Source organism: Panthera tigris, chromosome D4, assembly GCF_018350195.1.
Source record: "Panthera tigris isolate Pti1 chromosome D4, P.tigris_Pti1_mat1.1, whole genome shotgun sequence".
In the NCBI taxonomy this organism is placed as follows: Eukaryota; Metazoa; Chordata; class Mammalia; order Carnivora; family Felidae; genus Panthera; species Panthera tigris.
The window spans coordinates 92,832,078-92,857,111 of record NC_056672.1 but is presented as its reverse complement, the minus strand read 5'-3'; the positions used below and the strand labels follow the sequence as shown (position 1 = coordinate 92,857,111).

General features: G+C 64.1%; 1 protein-coding gene across 5 annotated transcripts; it reads right to left on the bottom strand.

Moving 5' to 3' along the window:
• Positions 1-2: 2 nt before the first annotated feature.
• Positions 3-24,058, bottom strand: GRIN1 (glutamate ionotropic receptor NMDA type subunit 1). 5 transcript variants are annotated; one of them, XM_042963440.1, is made up of 21 exons: positions 23,786-24,043; positions 21,148-21,282; positions 18,394-18,570; positions 16,176-16,238; positions 15,319-15,419; positions 11,051-11,172; positions 10,801-10,975; positions 9,366-9,510; positions 9,185-9,268; positions 7,091-7,232; positions 6,879-7,006; positions 6,423-6,587; positions 6,229-6,347; positions 5,989-6,101; positions 5,766-5,914; positions 5,508-5,665; positions 5,105-5,266; positions 4,803-4,912; positions 4,551-4,696; positions 3,171-3,281; positions 4-877 (listed from the first exon to the last, which is right to left on the bottom strand). In XM_042963440.1, exons 1-21 carry the CDS (start codon positions 24,041-24,043, stop codon positions 809-811), a joined length of 2,832 nt encoding a protein of 943 aa, XP_042819374.1. In that variant the 3' UTR covers positions 4-808. The 5 variants fall into 5 exon arrangements, with proteins under 5 accessions (XP_042819377.1, XP_042819374.1, XP_042819378.1 ...); XM_042963443.1 differs by lacking the exon at positions 3,171-3,281 and having other exon boundaries at positions 3-877; XM_042963445.1 differs by lacking the exons at positions 4-877; positions 16,176-16,238 and adding an exon at positions 897-1,245 and having other exon boundaries at positions 23,786-24,058.
• Between the last annotated feature and the right edge of the window lie 976 nt (positions 24,059-25,034).

The following is a 25,034-nucleotide window of genomic DNA, read 5'->3' as shown; positions in this document are numbered from 1 at the left end:
ACTGCACACACCGGGTCAGGGGGCGGCGCGCGCCGGGCCCCCGGGCGGAGGGGCAGCGCGCGGCTGCGCACGGGCCGCATGGGGAAGGCACGCGCTCGACACGGGAAGGGCTGGGCCTGTACAGGTTGGCGGGCAGGGCTGAGGACAGTCCCGAGCCAGTGTGGTGGTTGGCGGGGGCGGGGAGCCTATCTTGGGCTGCGGGCTGGAGGACGCGAATAGCTGGCCCAGCCCTCGTGGGGATTGGAGAAGGTCGGAGGCAGTGGGGGAACCCCAGCGCGCTCCTAGGAGGCAGCTGCCAGCTGAGGGTCAGAGTCTGCCACTGGGGGACGGGCAGGGCCAGCTGGATGGATAGGGTCAAGCAGAGAAGGGAAATGGGTCAGAAAAGAGGGGTGGAGCTGAGGCTTCCAGGAGCAGGCGCTGGAGGAGGGGGTGACCCAGCCAGTCGGGGCCTCGCACCCCCACTGTGGCTCTGGTAGTGGCTGGAGAAGGATGGGGCTTCAGTCTCTGCTCCAAGCCCCTCTGGCCAGGTTAGCCCCTCTCCCCACTGCTTAGAGACCCCAGGGCCCTGCCTCTGCCGGAGTGCCCTGTGGCCCTGCCCAGCCAGCTCAGCTCTGGCCTGTCCTCAGCCGCTCTGGTCCGAGCCTCGGTCCAGCAGGGGCTGCCCGCCAGGCAGCAGGGCGGACAGACAGACGGGAGGCCCAGGGTGGGCAGTCTTGGGCGGGTGGGCTTCCCTCAGGCCTTCCCGAGCAGCAGGACCCATCAGTGTCCTTGGCCGGGCTAACTGGGCAGGTGGGCGCCTCCGGGGGCCTCACACCACGGTGCTGACCGAGGGATCTGAGAGGTTGAGCGTGCCCGTGATATCAGTGGGATGATACTGCTGCAAAATAGAAATACACAGACAAGGCAGCCCGTTAGCCCCCATGCTCGGGGGCACGCGCAGGGCCGGGACGGGTGGACCGGCCAGCCGGCCGACCGGCGGGCGGGCGGGCGCGGCCTGGGGGAGGCTGGGGGGCGCTCCTCCCCCTGACCCCGTCGTGCTCCGGGACTCTGCGTGGGCCGGGCCGCTGTCCCGTCCATCTGTCTGTCTGTCTGCGGGGGAGGGGGGCAGAGGAGGGCGGGCAGGGCGTCTCAGCTCTCCCTATGACGGGCACACATCTGCAGCTGGCCCTCCTCCCTCTCAATAGCACGTCGCGGCAGCACTGTGTCTTTTTGGTTTTGCAAAGCGCCGCGTCCACCCCCGGTGCTCTATAAATAAGAACCAACAATCAATACCCGCTGGCCCCGCCGGCCGCCAGGGACCCCAGCCCTGAGCGCCCAGTGCTGCCCTGGCCCGGACCGGCCACAGGACAGGGGCAGAGGATCTTAGCAGCCGGACCGACCCCACCCCTCCCAACAGAGCCCCCCACCCAGGCCTCCCTCCAAGCAGGCGCCCAGCCCGAAACGGGGAAACTGGGCTGCCCTCCCCCGCCCAGCCCCTCCAGGTGGCAGTACCCCCAGCCACCCCTACAGGGCAGAGCCCCAGCCCCAGATGCCACATGGCGTCAGGGCTGGCCTGGGGGATGGTCCCTGGTGTCCACAGAGGCTCAGGCAGAGTCTGTTGGGAGTGTGTCCCCAGAAAGGCACCTCGAAGGTCTCTGAGCTGCACCTGGACAAGCTAAGGGCATGTGTGTTTTCTTTGGGCAGGAGTATTGGTTGGGGGGGGGGGGCGGGCTCAAGGAGGCCCTCAGAAAGTTCCCTGTGTAGCTTTTGTGCTCCTCCCTAAAAGTGCTGTCTGTGAGGATACCTTGTCTCCAGGCCTGCCCCACCACCCCTCCTCTCTGGTCTTGGGTTTCTCCTTGAACCCCTTGGCAAGGGCCCCTGGCTCAAGCTCTGCACACTTTTGGGCTCCCAGCTCCCCGACCCTCAGTCTCCACCCTCTGCCAGTGCTGAGCCCCTCCTGGGAAGCAGAGCGGCCCAGGTCTCATGGGCCGCTCTTGGGGCACCCTGATGGCTTTACCCTGGACTCCCGGTTATTCTGTGCAAGCCCTGTCTGTGTCCTGGAGATGTGCCCCCCTTCCAGTGGACTGTGTGTGGGGGAGTGTAGATCCCATATCCACCTTGAAGCATAAGCTTCTGCGGGATGCGGGCCAAGCTGCCCCTGGACTGCAGGGAGGCCGAGGGCAGTGCTAACTCTGGGCGGCCCCCTCCCCACCTCAGACCGGGGTGCCTCTAGCAAGGCTGGGTCCATTTTAGGGGCTTTTATTCCAAGTGTGCGCATCTGGTGCAGCGACAAACTGCCCAAGTTAGGAGGCCTGCTCTGACGTGGCCCTGTGGGGAGAGGAGCGGGAGGGTCAGGAGCTGAGGCGCTGGTCCTCTCCACCTCAGGAGGCCTCTCCTTCCTGGGCCTCTGTCTGGGAGCCTCAGTGACTCCGGCTCTGTAGGCCAGAGCTCAGCCTGGGGTGGGCTCCACCCCCTCTGGTGCCACCCGGTCCCCGCCTGACCGTCCCCTGTGGCTGGGGGCCTGTTCCAACTCCAGGCCCCAGCCGTCCACCCAGACAGAGCCAGGCCCGGCCCCCAGCCCCGGCCCACACAGAGACCACATGGAAAGGGTGCAACAGGCATGGCTCTGGTGAGACACGTGAGACAGGTGTCTGCGTGGTGGGGCTGGCGGCCAGACAGACGGGCGGATGGGACATCACAGCCACCCCTCCGTGGATGTCGCAAGGGGTGGCAAAGAGGGCAGTGGGCCGCTCTGGGAGAGGCTGCAGAAACGGACGTAACAGAGAGGTGGTGTGGCCTCCTGACAGCGAGGAGTCCGGCACAGATTGGCGCCGGGCTCCCGGGGCCCTGGGCGCAGCCCCGAGTCGGTGAGGCTGACCGGCTGACCAACAACATGACACAGCTTCAAGATGGCGCATGGCGTCATGGCATGGGGGGCAGACCAACGCAGAGACACATGGGGAAAGAGGGCCCAGGGAGGGCCAGTGGGAGAAAGGACCAAGAAAGGTCCAGAGAGCCAGAGAGTGAAGACCTCGTGTGCTGGGCAGAGATGAGGGCAGAAGGGCCACAGCGGTCAGAGGTGGGGTGGATGGGATGGTGAGGGAGAGGGCACGCCTGATGCACGGGACACAGACACGGGGGCGGGGCGAGAGAAGAGTCGGAGACGTGGGACTGGGCGTTCTTCCCCTTACCGTGTCTTTGGAGGACCTACGTCTCTTGAAGCTGGAAGCCAGGGTGGAGGTGATAGCCCTAAATGTGGCTTTCTTTTTAGGGTCGGGCTCTGCTCTACCACTCTTTCTATCCTAAAATGAATATGTATAAGTGATTAGACGGCTAAGGGTGGCGGCCACACCTGCCCTCGCCTGCTTCTCGGGGGCTGCTGCCCAGCCTGGCCGCCGCTCAGGCCCTCGCTCCTGCCTGCCTCCCTGTGCTGGACAGACGCACCAACAGCCGAACATGTGCAGGCGGCCTCTGCTCCTGCCCGGTCTTGGGCCTGACCTTGCTCGTGCCGGGGCTGGACTTGGGAAGGGGGGGGGGGGGTCCCGTCCCGTCTGGCTCTCTTCCTGGGACGTCTGCCTGGCTCCCTGGCTCCTGGGTGGCCCTGGATTACAGGTGTCCCGAGGAGAAGGGTCCCCCAAGCACCGGAGGAGTCGCCCCTCGGGCCCTGCCAGCGATTCTGTCCCCTGAGGGGGCACGCCAAGATTCAGGAAGGGGCCGAGGGGCCGAAGGCAGGTGGCGAGATGAACTGGAGAGATAGATAGATGGAGGTGGCTTCCAGACCCTGGCCTGGGGTCTGATGGCCAGGATGGCCCTGTGCCAGCTAGTGAGAGCAGTGACCAGGTCCCAAGAGCAAGAGTGGGCAGATGAGAGGTGTGGGGGCTCCAGCAACCCATCCTCCCCCTCCCCCCCCCCGGACCTGGCCCTCCCTCTCTGAACATCAAATTCATCCCAGGACACAGGCTCTGGGGAATCACCCAGAGAAAGAGAAGAGAAGAAGCAAGCCAGAAAGGACCCCGGGGCGTGAGCCCTCAGGCCTGCACAGGCCCCACTACCTGCCCTATTCCAGGTGGGCCGTGGCTGCCCCGTGTGCAGCCTGTTTCCAGCTGGCAGCGAGGTCCCACAGACACGGCCTGGAGTGCCAGGCAGGGCCAGCTCGCCCGATTCAGGCTGGAGTTATGGAGCACAGGACACAGCAGGGCAGCAGGGAAGGGGGTCCCTGGAGGGTGCCGAGGGGAGGCGTGGGGCGGCGAGGGCAGAGTGTCTTGGACTCACGTGCTATACCCGGGTGGGTCCCTGTCTTACCCTGCCTCAGTTTGCCTTCCTATGGAATGGGCGCCGGTGGGCGACTCTGGAGACAGAGGGGCCAGGCGGAGGCTTGGAGCCGGGCTTTGCAGGGGGCAGCCACCCGCAGGTGGCCCCCAGCAGCGCTGCCCCTGGCTGTGGCTCCTAGCTCCGGTCCTGCCCACATGGGCTCCCGGGGGCCAGAGCCAGTGCTTCGGCCTGCGGGAATGGAGGAGGGCCGGGGCCAGGCCGGGCCGTGGGCACCAGGCCTCGGAGAGTGCCTGTCCTACCTGCAAGTTCTTTCTCCACACGTTCACCGCGGCAAAGGCTAGCTGCATCTGCTTCCGACGAGCGTCCTTGTGTCGCTTGTAGGCGATCTCAATGAAGATCAGGAAGATGCCGGCCACAATGCCCCCAGCCACCAGCATGAAGACCCCTGTGGGCCAGGACCCAGGGCCTTAGCTGTTGGCTGCCGGCCTGCAGGCCCCTTGGAGAACCCCGCCAGTGTCCGCAGGGGGACGGAGGGCGATGGGGACACCCACCTGCCATGTTCTCGAAGGTAAGGGTAGCAGGGGCGTTGCTGCGCGAGTCACACTCCTGGTACCGCACCCACGTCTTGTCCAGGTCTTCCATGAAGCCGTTCTCGTGGGACCTGGGGGGGGGAGGGCGGGGCCCGGAGTGGGCGGGGCCCGGAGCGGGCGGGGCCTGGCCCGCGGTGGGCGGTGTCTGTGTGCCGCGGCGGCGGCGGCGGCGGCCGGGTCCGGCTCTGGGGAGGGGTCCGCCTCCGGTGGGAGGCTCTCGGAGAAAGGTGCGGGACCGCGGGCGGCGGGGGAGGCCGACTCACTTGAGGATGGACAGGGAGACGTTCTGCTTCCAGGGGCTGTCCTTGCGCATGCCGATGCCGAAGCCTGAGCGGAAGAACAGCTCGCCAGTGGTCACTAGGTCGCACTTCTGCGAGGCTTCAAACTCCAGCACCGCGGAGTCCCAGATGAAGGCATGAAGCTTGCTGCGGGCAGGAGCGGGGGTCATGGGCGCGCGGCACGAGCGGTCTGCCCTCGCCCCTGCGCCTGGTACGCCTTCGTCCTGCCCGACCCGAATCCTCACCTCTCGCTCCGTCCCGTGGTTCCCGTCCAGCCCGGACGGACACTCTTCCTGGAGGGGTGGATGCCCCTCCCCCGTCCGCCCCCTCGCGGGTCCCCCACGCCCCGTCCCCCCTCGCGGGTCCCGCACGCCCCGTCCCCCCTCACTTGTCCCGCACGGCTTGGATGGCCTCGGCCGCGCTCTCATAGTTGTGCTTCTCCATGTGTCGGTACATGGTGCTCAGCTCCACCTGCCGCCGGAAGTAGATGTCCACCGAGCTCTGCTTCACAGTCGCGTAGATGAACTTGTCCGAGGGATTCCTCAGCTGCCGGGTCAGAGGGCAGGGCTCGCGGCTGCTCCCGGGCTCCCCCCGAGGCAGAGACCCGCCGACCTCACGCCGTTCGCCCGCAGCGGCTAAGCCTCACCCGCGGGTCGTTGATGCCGGTGATGCGCTCCTCGGGCCGGTCCAGCACCAGGAAGGCCGCCAGGTTGGCGGTGTAGGAGGCCACGATGATCATGGCGAAGCCGGCCCACACCATGCCCAGGATGCGCGCTGAGAAGCTTCGGGGGGCGCCTGCGGGCAGAGGCCGGTCAGCTCCCGGCGGGCGGGAAGGGGCGGAGCGGGAGGCGGCCGGGGCGTGGCCTCACCTTCCCCGATACCCGAGTTGAGCAGGACACCCCAGGAGAACCACATGGCCGAAGACAGGGTCAGCGCGTCCTCCTCCTCCTCTTCACTGTTCACCTTGAACCGGCCGAAGGGGCTGCGGGGAGCAGAGGGCCGGCGGGAGAGGGCTGGAAGGGCAGCCCTGCCCCGCCCCTCGCCGGGCTCCGCCCGCCCCCCCCCACCCCCCCGCAGGTGGAGGCGTCAGGCCCTCGGGCCGCGCTCACCTGAAGCGGTCCAGCAGGTACAACATCACCGCCACCACGTGCACCGAGAGCCCCACCAGCAGCCACAGTGTGCTCTGGAAGGGCTGCATGAACGAGTCCAGCGTGCTTCGGGGGATCTCCTGCAGGCGCATGGGCTGTCAGCGCCGCCCGACCTCACCTCGGACCCCACCCCACCCCCGCCGGGCCCTGCCCACCTTCTTGACCAGAATGGTCAGGCCCTGGTACTTGAAGGGCTTGGAGAACTCGATGTACTGTGCACGCTCATTGTTGATGGTCAGGGGCGCCACGATCATGTCCGCCTGCCCGCTGAGCAACTCGCCCATCATCCCGTTCCACTCCTTCTTATTGCTGTTGTTCACCTGCGGGGCGATGCTCCGGTGGGTGCGCGGACACCGTGCGTCCCACTCCGGCCGCCGGCTCCCGCCTTGGCTCAGCTCTTGGGTCACCCACTCCAGACCCGGCCCCAGTCTGCAGGCCCCGCCTTGCCCGCAGGCCCCGCCCACACCAGGCCCCGCCCGGTTCGCAGACCCCGCCCGCCCCCGCTCGGGCCCCGCCCCCGCCGGCAGGCCCCGCCCACCCCCGTCCCTGTCCCTAGTAAGACTCGGTCCACCCGGTCCCGTCCCTCGTGGCTCCCAGCAATCCACGCGTACCCGCTCTTGAGTGCCGAACTTGCCATCGGCCACCAGGTGCACCTCATAGGTGAAGTTCATGGTCCGCGCCAACTTGATGAGCAGGTCAATGCAGAAGCCATAGCAGCACTGAGGCACTGTGTGGCGTGCTAGGGAGGTGAACAGGGGCGGTAACCACCGAGCTCCTGGCTACTCCGCTCCGCGCCCGCGCCCCACGCCCGTCTGGCACTCACGGCTGCCCGGTGACGTGTCATTGGGTCCTGTGCAGATCACCTTCTTCACCGGGTCCCCATTGACCGTGAACTCCTCCTTGCATGTGCCATCGCTCAGCGTGGGCTTGACGTACACGAAAGGCTCCTGGTGGATCGTCACAATCTGGGGCGGGGGGGGGGGGTGGTGGGGTGGGGAGAGACCCAGCCTGGACCATCCACCCTCAGCGCCCAGACTCCCCTGCACTCCTTCCAAACCTCCAAACCCCTGGTGTCCCCCCACTCCAGCCGCTTCCCTTCTGCTCAGCCTCAGGGGGCCAATCCACATCTTCCCTGGCCACCATCAACAACATCTGGCCGTTGCCCTCAGGAGGGTCCCCAGACTCCTCAGCATTCAGAAGACACATGGCCTCCTGAAACAGTGTGCCCTCCTCTTGGCCACTTGTCTTGGGGATCTTGGCTTACACATCACTCCTTCCATCAGAGGAGCCTGCTGGAATGGCCAGTGTGCCCAGCACCTTCTCTGATCTCTCAGGGATGAGAAACTCCCTGTCCCGGCCCAGAGCATGCACCCTGACTGCCACCACCCACCATGAGGACAGGGGCATGTCTGACATCCACTCTGAGCCTGCACAGGACCTGGGACCCGCAAGGATCACCCTTGTCTGACCACCCGGCCTCTCCTGGCCTTCAGCCTCTTCAGCAATGGCTGTCTGATCATCTGTCTGTCCTGCCTTCCTCTTTCCTTTGCCAATGCTGTCCTCTCTCCCGTAGCTTGCCTCTCAGCCCAAGGGGATACTTGAGGCTTATGCTGGGGTTCTCTCTTCTTCCTATCTTCTGGGGGCCCATAGCCTAGGGGGTGAGGGGGACAGATACAGGACACAGGGGGCTGAGCCAAACGCAACAGGTTGAGCCCGCGGAGTGAGCAGGGATCAGTTTGAGAAGGATTCTCTCCTGGCACATGGGGGACGGTGGGTCTGCAGGGCGGGCTGGCCAGAGCCTCAGCTGTAAGGGCAGCATTTTGACTTTTCCCGTGGGGGATTGGGAGCCCCTGCAGGAGCTGCGTAAACTTTCATGTTTTTCTATTATACAAGCAATGTATGTTTGCATGTTTAAAAAATCGGTGAGACCAAAAAAAAAAAAAAAAAAAAAAGTTGAAAAAGCCATCTGAATCTGGCAGCCTGGATGGGACCATCTGGACCATCTGGCCATCAGTGTTTTGGCTCTTACTTTCACTTTCCAACACAAGGTATCGAACTGCAAGGAGCCGGTTGGCTTTGGAAAAGCCCACTCTGCCTGTCATGAAGGATGGTGACCTGTGGGCAGGTGCTGACATGGGTCTGGGTGAGAGGCCCTAGGGGGTGGCCTCAGAAAGGAGACTAGGTCAAGAGACATTTGAGGACCTGGGCGTGCCGGGAGAAGGTTCACTGGGTCCACGGCACTTAGGATCTTTGCCTTTGGTGATCTAAGATTCTGGCCCAGTGCTGCTGTGGGCCGGTAACAGGAGGGGCTCTCACGAGAGTGCCGAGGAGGACATAGGGGCCCAGGGATGAACCCAAAGGAGCAAGGAAGAGAAGTTGTGAGGAGAAAGGCCAGCCAGGAGGGTCTCCCAGAGGCCCCAGCAGGAGGGTCAAGGAGGGAACAGCCTGCCATGGAGAATGCTGTGGGGGGGGGGGAGGGGGCAGGGGTGAAAGGACGGTTTGACTCAGTCATGGTGAGAGGCTGTGAAGACTGGGGGTGGGGTGGCTAGGGTCCCCCAGAGGGGTGATGAGTGCAGGAGCTCGAGTCCACAGAACAACCTCTGTCTGCCCCTCCGTCCCCTAGCAGCTCATCCCCGGGAGAGTCCTATCCCACACGGCTTCCTGACTGAAGTGCATTTGGATCCAGAGACGCTCCGGAGAGAGCCCACGGGACGGGGCCCAGCAGCTGCCTCTCCTCCCTCCACCTGCTCTCCCTGCTTGCTCTGTGTCACCAGGTGTGGGCTGTGGCAGCCGGGCGCCGGTCCATTCCCCACTTGCTTCGGTCCTTTGCACTGGCCTCACTGTCCCCTCCTGTGGGCCCGCGGAGCTGGATGGAGTGTCTGGGTGTGGATGCTGGCGCAGGGCGGTAGGCCCCCACCTTCAGCCTGGTGGACATCTGGTACCCTCGGGGCTTCTCTGTCTCTCCACCTGGCCAGATGATCTTCCTGTCGTTGGGGATAACCTGGGGGTGGGAGTATGAGATGGAGGGTGGCCACGCAGGGGTCTTGGCCCCAGGACCCTAAGGCCCCAGCCCCCACCCCCTCATGACCCCCACCTACGTGGGTGCCGTTGTAGATGCCCACTTGCACCAGCTTGCGGTTCTGCAGGTTCATGATGCTGTAGTTGGCGAACTTCCGGTCCCCGTCCTCGTTGAACTCCACGCGGCCTGTCACCCCGTCTGCGTACTTGGAGGACATCAGCACCCTGGGGAGGGCGGTGTGAGCACACTCACCGGACACGTTCCCTCTCCCCGGCCTTCTGAGCAGCCCTAGCCCCTTCCTCTGCCTCAGTGCCAACAAGGAAAGGTTAGCGGGAACCAGACCCTCGTGCTGGGAGTCGGACGGTGCGCCTGCCTGCCGGCACCGGACGGAGAGCACCGCCGTGGTAGCCCAGCAACTCCCGAGCCCACGCCCCATTCGAGGGCTTTCTGCGCTTTGGGACACTCGAGCCTCCCAGCAGCTATCCTTGCCCCGGAAGGGAGCGGTGACCTGCCCACCAACAAGGGAAGTAGGGCCGATGTGCTGTCCTGTTGTACGTGCACGCGGAGCGTGCCCACGAGCCATACACGTGAACACACGTGGCCCTTGTGTGGATGCATCCCTACGCACGTGTGCGTGCCACGTGCCTCGCCCAGTGTGTGCACATCTGCTGCACAAGCCCGCCGTTGTGCGTGTGCTCCTGTTGTGGGCGCCTTAACTGTGGTTCTGCACATGCGATTCCGCGTCTGCTACTTAGTGGGGCGGAGGGGGTCTGGTGATAGGTTGAGTGGCATAGCGTCCAGGGTGCTGTGAAGTAACTCCCACTATGTCCATCCACTTGGACATCTGGCCAGCCCTGGCTCTCTACAGGCTTAGGTCCCATCCTTAGGGGGCTCCTCGTCTGACGTTCTCGGTACTTGGAAGCCCCCTGTCCCCATCTGCAGCAGGAGCCTCCTCCCAAGGGCTGTCAGCTACCCTGGGGCGCTGGGGTGGGTCTCGGGGTCAGGAGCAGTGGAGGCAGCCACGATTTCAGTGACATTTGGGACATTAATGTCGCTGTTGGAAATGGGGCAGATGATTATCACAGTGGAGCTGGAGGTGGTGGTGGAAGAGAGATGGGGGGCGAGGGGAAGTCCGGGAGATGCCTGTACGCGTAGGATGTCTGACCACCTGCTGAGGAGCGACCACTGTCATCTTCTGAGAGGCCTCACCCACCTCCAGAATAGAGTCCCGCCCACCTCTAGAAGACAATCCCGCCCCCCCACCTCTAGAAGAGAGACCTGCCCCTCCTCCAGAAGAGTCCCACCCTCCTTTTGAAGAGACCCCAGCCACCTCTAGAAGACAGTCCCGCCCACCTGTAGAAGAGAAACCCGCCCTCTTGATGAGAGTCCCACCCTCCTCTAGAAGAGAGTCCCGCCCCTCCTCCAGAAGGGAATCCTGCCCCCACCTCTAGAAGAGTCCTGCCCACCTCTTGAGGAGAGTCCCCGCCCACCTCTTGAAGACAATCCCCGCCCACCTCTTGAAGAGCGGCCCTGTCTTCCAGATGTTGGTGTTGCCCACGCAGCCCCGCGGTGGGTCGGTGATGTTCTCCTTCTCCAGGAGTTCGTGCACTGCCTGGGCCACCACACCGACGGCGTCACTGATGTGGGCCGACTCGTTCTTGCCATTGATGAGCTGCAGTCCGATGATGCCTGGGGCGAGTGGGGTGGGCTTAGTGTCCGTGGGGGACCCCTGCCCACCGGGACCCAGAGAGGTCCAGCACTCACCGTCAGGGGCGTAGCGCAGGGCGTTCCCCGAGATCTCTCGCTCCCCCACCAGCCACACATACCCGGAGCCCGTCATGTTCAGCATCGCGGCTGCGCGGTACACGGTGGCGGCGTCGTCCTCGCTGTGGGGCAGAGGGGGGTGACGGGCCCGGCCAACCCTCCAGCCCTTCCCCACCGGACCTGTGCCTGTGGATGCTCTGGGTTCACAGGTCCTCCTCTGGAGTGTGGCCCTGGCTCCGCCCCCCAGCCCCTCCCTCCCCTGGAAAGAGGCCTGGAGACACTGCAGAGGTGACAGGCCCAGCACCCCCCCCCCCACCTCCAGCCCTTCCTGGGTCCAGTGATGCTGCAGAGTGGACAGTCCCCGGTACCCCCCTAGCTGGGCCCACTGACCCTACACAGGTGACCGGTCCCAGCCTGCATCGCCAGCCCGCACCTGGACCAGGAGAACACCCCCCCACACACACCCCGACAGCAGAGGTGACGGGTGGAGGGTGGGGATGGGGTGATGGGGCCCAGACCCCCAGAGCTTCCCAGGCCTCTCTTGCTGGCCCTCCCCCCTTGGTGAGCAGGGTCACGGCGCCCCAGATGGTGACGGATCATTGTTGATTGCTTACTTGCTCACGGTACCAGGCACTGCTCTGAGCGCGTTACACGGACTCTCTTACTTAATTCTCACGGTATCCCTACGAGGCGGACATCAGTACTATCCCTGTGTCAGGAGGGGAAACCAAGGCACCCAAACACACGAGTGACGGTAATGGCAGACCCGGGTCTGTGTCTGGACAGTCACCCCAGGGCCCATGCTCCTGTGACCTCCTGGATAGGCTGCGCACACTCTGGTTCTCCAAGTCCACCCATGCGAGACGAGGGGCTGGGGACTCTCCAGGTGGGTCAGATGTTGGTGGGACCCAGCGTCTGGGAACTGCCCCTAGCGCTGCAGCGGAAGCTGCTGGAGGGGGCCGGCAGCTGCTGCACCCGTTATGCTTTGTGTCCTGCCGCCTAGAACCGGGCCATCACGGGGGACAGTGCAGGTGGTCCTGAGCTCTCGGGATGTCCTTACAGGCGAGCCCCTGTGCACCTGATCCCCTAAGGGTCTCCCGGTCAGGACAAGGATCCCAGGCCCGGTAGGGCCATGGGGGCCACGGGGCGGGGGAGTGCGGAACCACCCCTTGCTTCTCTGCCGGACTGGACTTGGCCCCACACAGGCCTAGACCACAACCGGCGCTTTGCCTCTCTAACACGTGGGCACTGGGGCACAGAGAGGCTGGACAGACTGAGTGTTGGGTTATTTTCACAATGGCTGACTCTGGAAACCCAGGTGGCCTTAGGCTCCCTAAGGGGTCTGCCCTCGATTTTCTCAAGATTTAGCCAAGATCTTCAGTGTTCGCTCTACGTGACATGCTACTCAGACATAAGCAACACAAACAGAGGTACTCCGGGCAGCCCCGTACCCGAGACCGAAGGAGAATATCGAGCCAAGATGACCCGGAAAAACCAGCACTGTGTGTGGAGGGGCACCTGTGCCCCTGTCAGTGGTGCTCACAAAACCTGGCAGAGAAGCTCATCTGCTTGACACAGTGCAGGTCTGTGACTTTTGACTTAGCGGAACGAGCACACGCCTGTGCTCGTGTCTGTGTAAATCGGTATCGCCAGTAAAAAGTTGTGCGCAAAATCCTGATCGATCCATCAAAACTGTTAGAGGGAAGTAATCAGCCCCAGAAGAGACAATCTCCGGAAGATAGGAATGAAAAGTCTGAGGACCGACTTCCCCGCCCTCTATAGGAAATGGCTCAGAAATGAAGACTGGCTTAATGAGGTCTCTCTGCAAAGTGCTCTCGACAGCCCTCAAGAAGGAGGAGCCAGTGTGTGGGGGGAGGTCCCGGGGTCAGGAAGGCCTGTAGGTGCCGCTCCTGGGGAGCTGGGAGTGCTGGGGGCCGGGCTACCCTCTGTCGTGGGACTGGGGCGTCTCTGCTCCAGGGAGCCCAGTATGTGAGCGGAGGGGTTTCTTCCAGTCTTAACAGTCCAGGCGGGGGCCTTACAGGAATTCAAGAGGGGGTGTTGGTGGCTGTGTGGTCGATACGAGTGCTGTGCCTTTGTCGGCAGCGTGTGGGGTGTGTGTGCGTATGCACGCAGGAACACGTGTGCGCTGTGCATGCGGGTGTGGAGTACGTGCATGTGTGGGGTGCACGCACCTGTGTGCAGGTGTGCATATGTCTGCACATAAGTGTGGTGAGCCTGTATGCGCACATATGGTGTCTGTGCGTGTGAATGGCCTGTGTGCATATGTGTAAGGTACGTGTGTGTGCACTGTGTATGGATGTGTGGGTGTGAGCGTGCAAGCTTGTGAGTGTGTATATGGCGTCCATGTGTCTATACAGCACATGCACAACGTGTGTGCATGTGGCGTGTGTGTGCTCGGTACGTGTTGTGTGTGCTGCGTACGTGGTATTTGTGCACGTGAGTGTGTGAACGTGTGTGTATATGTGTATGTGTGTGACTGGTGTGAATATGCCGTGTGCCTGTGTGCACCCGTTTGCTGAGGTGTGCGTGTGCAAATGATGTGTGTGTACGTGTGGCGTTACACGGTGTGTGCTCGCGTACTCGTGCACGTGGCCCTGTGTGTGTGGTGTGTGTGCATCTGTCTGATGTGACCACGTACCCTTCCCCGGGCTGGCCTTTTTGTTGGACTCACATCTGCCAAACCCCTCCTTGACCCTGGGGGCTGGCGACACAGGGTGAGCCCCTCCCAGCCCGAGCTCAGGGGGCTTCAGGGTGTGGTGTGGGATCTCGCTGACCAGGCGAAAACCAATCAGAAAGCACCCACCCCTCTGCTGGGACCCGGGTGTGGTGGGATTGCGTGGGTCGGTTTTACCTGTGGCTTTCTGGCCTGCGTCCCGGTGGCCACTCTGATCGCAGTGTGTGGGCTGGACGGGTCTAGTCTGACGTGACCTCATCCTTTGTAAAAGCGCCCAACGGTTGAACATCTATGTTTTGGCATAATGAGTTCCTCGAGTTGCTCTGTCCCGGGGGAAGGGGCCTTCTGGCTGCCAGCTGACCGTCCGCTTGCCCACCTGCCCGTCCACTGGCCCACCCACCCACCCTTCACCCCACCGCACCCGCGGAGTCTGCCTCAAGCCCTATGATGGGTGAGGGGGAAGAGAACCAGTCAGAGGATCTGGTGGCACCTTCCTGGAGGGGCTTGTTCTGGGAGGGACCGTGCAGCCCCCTGACCTTGTCTGGACAAGCCCTCAAACCCTTCTCCTCCCCAAGCGCCCAGGGTCGGATGGTTGGCTTGGCAAGTGGCCCATGACGTGGGGGAGTGGTGAGTGAGGGCTTCCTGCCTTCCAGCCCAAGGAGCCTTGATTGGCCCCACCTTGCTCCTGCACCTCGAGGTGGGGCGCCCGGCTCTGTGTCAGAGATTTGTTGACTGAATGCACAACGGACACCTGTCCTGAGCCTCGGGGTGTTGCTGTCTGTCTGTCTGTCTGTCTGTGGTCTGCCGGAGAGCAGCATTTGGGGAATGCTTCTCGGGGTGAGGTGACCCCCGTTGGTCCCCCCGCTCCGTTGGAGCCTGGCAGTGCTTCTAGGAAGGGGTGGCCGGGGGGCCGTGCCCACCCAGGCCCTCCTGGCTGTTCCGTGGAGCGGGGCTCTTCCTTTTCCTGCTCCGGGTGGCCTGCCCTCTCCCTTCCCAGGGGATCCTAGCCATTTACAGACGGGGAGAGGTTCCCTAGGGGCTCGTTTCCAGAGTCGAGGTGTGGGTCAGGCCCTGTCTGGCGGCGGCCTGGTGTTCACAGGTCCCCAACTGGTTCCCTTCTCCGTGCTGCCCACTCTGACCATTGCAGTCTTCCCGTCCTAGGACCCTGGCTCTCTCCCCGCTGTGGCCTTCTCACCTGGGCTCACCTGCACACATGTCACTTCCCACTTCCCCGGGCCTTCTCCCTGCGCCCAGTTCCCAGAGCCCTGTGACACGTCTATCACCTCGGGCCGTGTTTGCCTTCCCAAAGGCGGGGCCTTATCCGTCGTCCAGCTCGTTGCTCGTCGGAGCGAGCGGCAGCAGGTGACGGGAAGGAGTTGGGATGGGCTCATGGAGGACGTGGCATCTGCCAGGGCACCAGCCGTGTACACGGGAGCGGGGGGCGGGGGGGGGGGTGCCGGGGTCTCCCTGGCGATGGCATTTCGGAAGCTGAAACTCCACTTGGGCCCCACAGTGCCCGTGGCCCAGGTGCAGCCCTGGGTGAGGTGGAGGGAGGGGCCCGGCCCAGCCTCACCTGGCAGAGAGGATGATGACCCGGGCCTCCAGCTCCCGTGCCTCCATCAGCAGCGCCGTCACGTTCTTGGTCCCCGGGTCGAACTGCAGCACCTTCTCAGCCTGCGGTGTAAGCGAGAGTGTCAGCGGCCGGCTGCGGCCGGGGACACAGCGCCTCAGGGGCGAGAGTCGGGCCGCAGCTGCTAGGAACCCAGAGGCGGCGTGGCTCGGGCTGCCCCGGCCTGCGCCCGCCTCCTGCACTGTGCACCTGCCTGCCTGGCTCCTGCTGGCCTGGCCCGGCCTCGCTCGCTGTCCCTTCTTCAGCCTGCTCGCTCTCCTGTCCTCACTTTTGCACTGAGCATGCAAGCTGAAGTGGGCTGAGACTCAGAAGGACGCGTGCAGCGGACAGGAAACAGAAAAGAGTTTTGGAAGGCAACCGGGAGCAGAGATGGGGCCGACTTTTCCAAAACCACGGGAGATCCTCTCAGGCCTGACCCCGCAGGCCCCCTGCGAGAGCGGCTGGACCGGGGCAGGCGGGCGGCTGGGCGGGCGGCTGGGCGGGCGGGCTCCCTCCTGGGCTCCACGAGGAAACCCGGGGGGTCCCAGAGATTCGCATGCACTTCCCGGAGAGCGGCTCCTCCTGCGGCCGCGCCTGCTTCTCGGCGCAGGCCAAGGCCGGGCCGCGGTGGGCGGGCCGCGGACACCCTCGCGGCCCGCTCCTGCCCTCTCCTGCCTGCGGCTGCCTGCCTCACGAGCTCACTCTCCTCACCGCTCGGGCCTGCGGCGCGGCAGGGCCGGGCCGACGGCGGCCCTAGCGGCCGAGGCGCCGGAGCAGGGCCCCCTAGCCGGTGGGCGGCGTGCACGTCCATGCATATATACCTTGGGTCCACGCTTGTTGTCATAGGACAGTTGGTCGAGGTTTTCATAGTTCCTTTTTTTACTCTGATGAATAATGTGCACAGAGAAAATATGCAGACACAGAAGAAGATTATAAACGGTTGAAAATGACGGCGCTAAAGCAATCACACCACCTCCTCGGCACGTCTGCAGACGGGCACGTACCTGGAGCTCGCAAACACCTAGGCCCGAGCGGGGCTGGGGGCCAGGGCGGTGCTGGGGACGAGGGGGCACGGGGGCCACCGGGGCTCCCGGCCACGGAGCTGTGCTCTCGGACACGGTCATACTTGGGAGAAAGGGAGGCCCTGTCTGTGTCCACACCAAACGTGTCCCTTTGGGGTCCCGCCTGCCCTCCCGACCCCTGCCATGCACCTGCCGTGTGGCCCCAGCAGTACCCACCCCGCCCCGGTCGGTCCTGAATGGGGGGTGAGCAGCCCCTCCCTCATGCCCTGTCCGCTCTGTCCCTCCGCCCGTGGCGTCCTCCCTTCTGTCTCCCTTAGCGGCCCAGGTGCCTGTTCTCACTGACCGGTGTGTGCACACCCGTCGGCCCACGTGTGCACTGGAGAGCGAGTACGATAGGATTGTGTGTGTGTGTGTGTGTGTGTGTGTGTGCACGCGCACATGCACGCAGGGGTGGCGAGCACCTGTGGGCATCTGTGTGAAAGTGTCAGTCTACATACGCTCTTCGGTGGGGAAATGAGGGCCAGAGCCATCTGAGCCCTGGCACGTGTGTGCGTGTGCACGCGCGCATGTGTGTGCAAGCATGTGCATGTGTGTGAGCCGGTGGGGTGAGTGTGCCCGTGGGCTGCATGCCCACGTGTGTGCCCAGCTGTGGTCTCAGCGTGTGGTGGGTGATGTGAGGTGTGAAGGGACTGTCTTGGGAATGATAGCATGTCCCTGTGACCACGGGTGCACATGGGTGGATGTGCAGGGACGTGGCTGGTGAGCGTGTGAGTGTGTGCGGCCACAGGTGGGCACGCCAGGAGGTGACCGGCCTGCCAGGCGCTGGGGGATGCTGTCTTGGGAGGGGTGGGGCCCACGACGCTGGTGGTCAGCCCTCCCTCTCAGACTCAGTGTCCCACAGCAGGGCCCCCCCAGGACCCTCTGAGTCTGCCCTCTGGCTCCGCCCACCCCAGCCGGTGCCCTCTACTCCCTTCAGGGGCCTACGAGGGGCCTGGGGTTGGCGCTAAGTTTGCTGAAGCCAGCTCTGACTCCACAGGCCGAACGTGTTTCCCGCCACCCCCTTGGTCTGGCCTCCAGGGCCCGCCCCAGCCTAGGCCTCCCTCCCTCTCTGCCCGGCTTGGCCTCGTCCTGACTTAGGGGCCGTGGCACGGGTGTTGAGCACCCAGGGCTCTGTGCCGGGTGAAGGCGGGACCCTGGGCCTCCTCAGGCTGGCAGTGGGGGTGGGGATGGGGGTCACCTGGACCCCCAGAAATTGCCACTCTGCTCTCTCTGCAGCCCCAGAGTGGGCGCCAGGCTGGGGCTGGTCGGCCAGTGTCTCTTGTTGGGGTCCAGAGCCCAGCCCCAGGGTAGGGGTGAGGAGGGGACTCGCAAGGCGCTCATTGGGGAGGGGAGCGGAGGGGGAGGCCTGAAGGGGGCAGAGCCCAGGCTGAGGGGTCCGGGTGGCAGGTGTCGTGGATGAGCTTTGGTGAGGACAATGGGCAGCTGAGGGGGGCGGGCAGCGTGGGAGGCGTGGGGGGGGGGGGAGGCGAGGCCTGCGGACGCGGAACGCGTCACAGCAGCGAGGGTACAGGGTCCTTTGGGGAGGGGCCTGGCGCCGGGGCCGCTGTGGCCCTGAGGCCGCTGGGGTTGGGGAGTGGGAGGGGCCGAGCCGGGGCCTGGCTGGGGAACTTGGGGGGGGGGGGCGGGGTAGACGGTGGGGCGGGGGGCGGGGCTGCGAGGGTCCGGTCGCGGGCGGGGGGCGGGGTGGGGTGTTTGCGGAGCTCCAGGTGGTCCTGCCCTCGCCCCGCAGGGACTGACACGAAGGAGATTTCGACTAATGGCAAAGCGAGTGAAATGAGCCGAGAACAGGCTGGGGCGGGCGCTCGCCAGACGTAGTGGTGCTGACCATGCACGATGGAAAGAAAGGGTGTTCACACACGGGCCACAGACACAGCGGCAGGCAGCGCGCCGGCTCCTGCTCCCGCTCCTCCGGCGCCTCGGCTCCTCCTGCTCCTCCCGCCCGCGGCCCGGGCCTCACCTTGGACTCGCGCTCCTCCAGCAGCGTCTCCAGGCGCTTCTGGGCGGCCCTGCCCTCGTGGTCGTCGCTGACCAGGAGGATGATGTGGTTCCAGCTGTAGACGCGCATCATCTCGAACCAGACGCTCGACTGGTGGGAGTAGGGCGGCACCGTGCGAAGGAAGCTCAGGTGTATGCTCTGCGGGGACACGGAGGGGGCTGAGGGGCCTCGGGGACGGCACCTCGGCCCGCGGCCAGCGGGGGGCGCTCTCCCGGGGACACGGAGGGGGCTGAGGGACCTCGGGGACGGAGACCTGAGCCCGCGGCCAGCGGGGGGCGCTCCGCCGGCCTGCCCTCCTGCCGCTGGAGACCCTGCTTCCTCCTACCCCTACCCTCACACCATTGGGGGACACCTGCCGGACGCGGGGACCCTACTCCCACTGCTGCCTCCCTCCCCCCTCCCACCCCCGAGTCATCTAATCTCAGAAACGGCCTCCGTGGAATTGTTCCTGAGGCGACCAGCCACCCCCTGCCAGACAGCCTGGGCTCAAGAAAGTTCCCACTGACTTGGGGAGCTTCCCAAATTTGCATAACTGTAGTATTTGTCAGGAAATCTTTATTTGGGGCTAAATATTTCTTCTCTTCAAGTCCAGGGGTTATTGGTTGCTGACCCTGCCTTACTTCTCTGTGTGCGTATTTTTGCAGATTTTTTTTTAAGTTTATGTATTTATTTTTGAGAGGGAGAGAGCGTGCGAGAGTGAGCAGGGGGCGGGGGGCAGAGAGAGACGGAGAGAAGGAATCCTAAGCAGGCTCTGTACCATCAGCGCAGAGCTCAGTGTGGGGCTCGAACCCGTGAGCCATGGGATCATGACCTGAGCCGAAATCAAGAGTCAGAGGCTCACGGACTGAGCCCCCCAGGCGCCCCTCTGTGTGGAAATATTAGCAGCCAGCCAGGGGCGTGGCAGGACACAGCATGTGCGCAGCCCTCCTCGGCCTAGGTCCTCTGTGTTAGCCCCTTTGGTGACCCCGCAGACCCACAGTGACCTTGCGGTCCTCTGAGACGTCCAGATTAGTCTTTTACCTGCTCCCTCGTTGTGACCTGAGGGGCAGTGTTTTGGAACCTGGCTGTGAGAATGCCCCTGTGCCTCTGTCCCTCATCCACTTATAGACAACATGGCTACAAGGGGGTTAGGGTTGGGGTCCTGGGCTGACTCTGACCCAGGCCTTCGTGGTCCAAGTGCTGGGCACAGATTCGCAGTGGACCGGGATGGTGAGTGGGGCCAGGCTGGATTTGTGAGGTTTGGTCATTTGGTTTGACCTCATACTGGACCAGGGAGCTGGGCCACAATCTGGCCCAGATTGTGGGCTAGGGTTCTGCCCTGGAAGAGGGTGTCTCCTCCCTGCCTGTGAGGTGGCCTGTCTGCCGCTCTCCCTCCTTCTACATATGAGAGGACTGGCGCCAGAGAGCTAAGGTTGGGGGGCCCAGGAAAGGACCCCCCACTTCTCTGCAGCTGAGGGCAAGTGCATCTGAACAGTTTGGGTGCCTCGGCTGCGTGCCAGGGTTCCCAGAGCCTCGGGACACACACATCCCTGACCTCCCCAGACACTCCTGGACCTGGCTGGGATGACCTCGTGCCTTAGGCGGCTTTATCTAGAATTGTGGGCTCCCAGCAAGACGAACTTGGAGGGGATGGGGAGACCGGGCAGCCCCCACCACACGGCCCCTCCTCCGGCCCCTCCCGATCTGTCTGCAGGTAAGCCCAAGGTCTGAAGGAGGATGTGGGCCAGGCTGTGGGGCCCTCCCAGCCTCTTGGTGGCTAGTGGCACCCCCAGCTGATGAGTCCTCCCGGAATCACGAGCAGACGCCGTGAGAGAGCAGTGTGACCTCGAACAAGTTCCCCACCTCTATGGGAAACCACCCCAGTGGCCTCCTGGCCTTTCCAGCTGCTACTCCAGGACCGGATGGCTCCCCCACACCCCTCCTGGGGACCACAAGGGCTCTACGTGCTGCTGACTGGTGCTGCTCCCGGCCCTGGGCCTGCAGACCCCGGGCCAGGCTCTCCTGCCGCAAGCCGCCTCCTCTGTTACCCTGCGCGCGTGCCCACATCCTTCTCAGCTGTGCCCTGCGGTGGGGAGGGCTTCTCCCGGCCCACGGGGACCTCTGCTGCTCCCCAGGGCTTGCTATTGGTGCCTGCCACCTGCCAGTGGGACACCTGCCAGGGTGAGCGTGTGTGTGTGCGTGTGTGTGCATGAGTATGAGTGCGTGAGGGCGCCTGTGACGGTTGGTCTGTGTGCTGGAGCGTGTCTGTGAGTGTGTGCGTGAGTGCAAACGCAAGTGTGTGACGATGTGGTTGTGCACGCCAACGTGCGTGATATGCGTGTGCGTGTCAGAGCACACAAGTGTCCGTGTGAATGTGTTCGTGTGCACAGGAACTTGGTGCGTGTGGGCGCGAGCGAGTGTGTGGGTCTGTTTGTACCTGTGACTCTGCGAGTCTGAGTCTGTGCTGGCGTGTACGTGCATGCGTGTGGATGAGTTTGCGTCTCAGGCCATGGGTATGGGTACGAGTGTGTGCACATGCCTGGACGCGTGAGCTCACGTATCACCCTGCTGCTCCTTGAGCCCGGAGCCCATGGTCCGCGCACGTCTGTGCCCCGCCCGTCCTGCGTGGTGCCTGCCCGGCCTCCTCCCCCTCCCCAGGGCAGCTGCCTCCGGCGGCCACTGGGTCTGAACACAGGAACAGAGCCAGCTGGGTCCCCACCGAGTGGTCAGGCTTACCTTGTCTGAGTAGATGGACATACGGGTGGTCAGCCCCAGGACGGGGATGCGGTAGAAGCCGGCTGTGTAGGAGACGGGGGTGGGAGTGAAGTGGTCGTTGGGGGTAGGTGGGTGGCTAACTAGGATGGCGTAGACCTGTGGACACAGGGGACAGGGTCAGCTCACGCCGGGGGTGAGGGCGGGGTGGGCACGGCACTGGAGCTGGCTGCCGGGAAGCAGCAGAGGCTGACTCAGCAGGCCGGGGGTGGGGACAGGCAGGGGCGCCGACTGTGCACACATACAGCCCCAGGGGACACACTCCCAGCCAAGGGGACAGGACCCTACAACCACCCTCAGAGGAGAAACCAATCGCAGGGGTGAGCCGGAGGCGGAGCCGGACTGCAGGGTGCAGCAAGAACACACAGGGAGGCGACCGACCCCTCCCCACACTTCCCCTGCCGGGGCCTCCCTTCACCTTCTCACACTGGGCGGGGGGGCTGTGCTGGGTGCGTAGTGAGACCCTGGCAGGGAGGGTGCAGGACCGTTCTTGTGATGGTACACACCGCCCCCAGCGTGGGCTGGGGAGAGTGACTGGTCCCGCATCATGATGACAGGCACACCCGTGCCACCCACTGTCCCTCCTCCCGGGTGCGAGAGCCCGTAGTTCAGAGACTGGGAGGAGCTCCAGAAGGCTGCAGCTAAAACTGCACATTGGGCCTTGTCTGGAGAAGCCAGGCAAGGAGCCACCGGAACCTTCCGTCTTTTCGCCAGTGTCTTCCGGGGGCCGGCTGAGCCCCGCTTAGTTTGAAGGAGACCCAGTGCTGATTTTGAGCGCTGACCACATCCTCACGGAAGGGAAGGGAGGGGCTGGGGGGGCATCCCGGCTTTCCTGCCCAGACCGAGGCCCCCGGGGGCAGGTCTGAAGCCAGTGGCTCAGCTCTCCAAGGCAGAGAGGTGGTGGGGGGAGCAGATGTCTGGGTGATTCCACGCTACCCTCATGGGGAGGACCTGTTCTGTCCCAACTTTGCCTTCTACTCTCTGAGCAACGGGGTGCCCCTTTTCCTGCAAATGGGGTGGGGGTGGCAGGCTCTGGACCCATCTGGTGGGGGCGACGGCTGCCATGCTAGCGTGGCGCTTGCCCATAGGTCGCGCTCAGTGAGTGGCAGCTGCTGTCACCTTTGCTCTTGGCGCTGGCTGTTCTCTGAGGGAACAGACTGTGTCCTGTGAGTTGGAGGAGGGGCCCCCGGAAAGGGCCCTACCTGGACTCTCTAACTCTACCTCTTTATGTCTCTCCCTCATCCCGGATGGGACGTGTGACCAAAGCCACCAGCCACAAAGGCTTCACCCAGTCGTCTCTAGTGTTCGGGGCTGGGAGCGTGGGGTGGCTTATGAGGTATGCGGGGGCGGGGGCAGATTTCTGAGCAAAGCTCAGCCCTGTCCTGTCTGCAGTTGGAGCTGTGAGGACTGGTTATCCGTCCCAGGCCGTCCCACCAGTCTGCACCCAGAAGTGCCCTGTCCGTGTCTGGATGAGTCTCTGGCCGTGCCAGTGCCCGCGAGTGTGTGCGGGATGTGCATTGTGTATACATTTATGGCCCAACATGTCCATATGTATACTGTGGGTGTGTGCACGATTGAGCCCGTGTGCGTGGGCACATGTGTTTGCATGTACACCCGGGTATGCCAGGCAGTATGTGGCACATGAGTGTGCGTGTCCACGGATGTGCACGTGTGTGTGGGCAAGTGTGTGTGAGTACGTGAAATTGGCTATGTGATGCTGATGTGCGTGAGTGTGTGCTAATGTAAGTCTGTGCGTCTCTGTGCGTAAACCTGGGTGTAAATGCGTGCATGTGTGAGTGTGCATGTCCACAGATGTGGTGTGTCTGTCAGGTGAGCAAGGACGAGCCTCGTTTGGCCCCGTGTCGGTCCTGGCTCTTACATAAAGGGCTGCATTGCAGTGATCCCGTGCTTTCATTGGAATTCAGCAGGCAGCACGGCACAGGGGCGGACAGCTCTGACAGGCGAAATCCCAGGAGCCATGTCCTCCCCCGCAGCGCTGGCTGTCGGCGGCTGCCATGCTGGGCCCTGACACCTCCCACATGCTCAGCCCCCACTCCCACCCCACAGAACACCCTGCTTCAACACCTGGGCCGTTTCCCATCTCAGGCAAACCCACGGATGGGGGGAGGGGGAGGAAGAAGGGAAGGAGGTCTAAAAGCGGAGACAAAGATGGCCCCGGGGCCCATCCTGTTTAGAGACCCGCGCATAGCGCGTGCTTGTGGCTGGGACAGCATCTCTGCCCACAAGCCCAGAATGCCCACCCCCTCACTGACACAGTGAGGAAACAAACCACGAAATGCTTGCCACATGTCTGCACACACTGGTCGGGATCTGGAGCCCGGAAACCCTTGCGGGGACTGACCAGGGTGGCAGGTGACCAGCTTAGGGGAGCAGGATGGGGAGGTGGCGTTCAGCTGCTAGTGAGACCAGCTTGCTCCAGAATGAGCCAGCTCACTTAGGAGTCGTCTCTTAAGAGGGCTAGGGAAGGCTAGGATGAAACTGGAACAGTAGGAGGGAAGATGGTGGGGAGGCGGTGGGGGAGGGGCAAGAGCAACGCAGTGGAGGCCCTGGCGGGGGGGGGGGGGCGGGGAGTGGTGGGCACCTGGCTGGAGATGAGGTCCTCGCACACCGACAGGGCCATCTGGATGGCGTTGGGCTTGTGGGTGACCGAGGTGGCGTTGAGCTGAATCTTCCAGGAGCCATGCCGCTTATTGGCCTGGTTCACGGCCTCACGGAACATCTGCTCATGCTTTCGCGTGCTCAGCACGGCTCCGATGTTGACAATCTTGGGGTCGCAGGCGGCACGGGCAAAGGAGCAGGAGAAAAGCAGGGCGAGTGTCAGCAGGCGCATGGTGCTCATGGGCTCCGGGCAGAGCCCTAGCTCTGGGCAGCGCGAATGCGGGGCCCTCGGCGCATCCCCAGCGGGGTGTCCCGGCCGTCCTGCGCGCGCCCGATCTCGCGGGCTGGGGGCGCCAGGTCTTCCCCCGGGGCCGTAGTCCTGGGGCGCCTGCGGGAGGGAAGAGGGCACCCGAGCCCCGGGCCGGCGGGCGCTGTGCTGGGCGCGCGTGGGTGCCTCGCTCCGCGCGAGCGGCTGGCGCTGTCCGCGGTGCTGAAGCGCGTCCCGGAGCTGCTCCAGGCGCCCCGCGCCGGGAGGACGCCGCGGCCGCGGCTCCTCTGCGGGCTTCGCTGGTGCTGGTCCCGACGCTGCGGCGACTGCGGCAGCTGCGGAGCCGCGAGTGGGGCCAACGTCTCCTACCCCTCCCGCCGCCCCCGCTTCCCAACACGGAGGGGCGCCTCCCGCGCCAGAGTGTGCGCCTGCGTTGGTGTGAGCATTTATCAGAGCACGCGAGCGGGGGAGCCTGTGCGCGAGTATGCGTGTGTGCGCGGGTGTGCTTGGAGGGGTCGCCGGGACAGTGACCTGGACTGTCTCAGACCTGCAAGGAGGAAGAGTTTGGGGAGGTTAGAGGGGTTCGTGTCACTGCGTGCAGCCTTGCGTGTCTTTTAACATGACCGAACGTGTACGGCCAGTGTGTGTGTGTGTGTGTGTGTGCGCGCGCGCGCGCACGCGAGTTCTCACCCATAGTCAAAGATATTTCTGCTCGACTCTCCTGGCTGGAGACCTAGGGGTGTGGAGATGCCCTAAGCCATGCCTCTGGGGGAGGGACAGTAAGGATCCCCTCTCTGAAAGGCTCAAAAATGGGGGACAGACTCCATCTGCCTGGCCATGTGACTTGCGTTCCCCCCAGAGAGTTGATAAGAATAGAAGGGGTGACGGTGGCTGCCCCCGTGTAGAGCTGGATCTTCCAGGAGAGTCTGGGGGTCTGGACCCAAATCAGTTATGGAGAAGCCAA

What these genes read in the sequence shown, in the direction of transcription:
- GRIN1 (XM_042963440.1), bottom strand. Translation starts at nt 24,043, where the DNA reads ATGAGCACCATGCGCCTGCTGACACTCGCCCTGCTTTTCTCCTGCTCC. An exon ending in TGACCATTCTGGTCAAGAAG is followed by an intron (nt 6,348 to 6,422) that starts GTGGGCAGGGCC and finishes ATGCGCCTGCAG; the next exon opens with GAGATCCCCCGAAGCACGCT. An exon ending in CAACTCGGGTATCGGGGAAG is followed by an intron (nt 5,915 to 5,988) that starts GTGAGGCCACGC and finishes CTCTGCCCGCAG; the next exon opens with GCGCCCCCCGAAGCTTCTCA.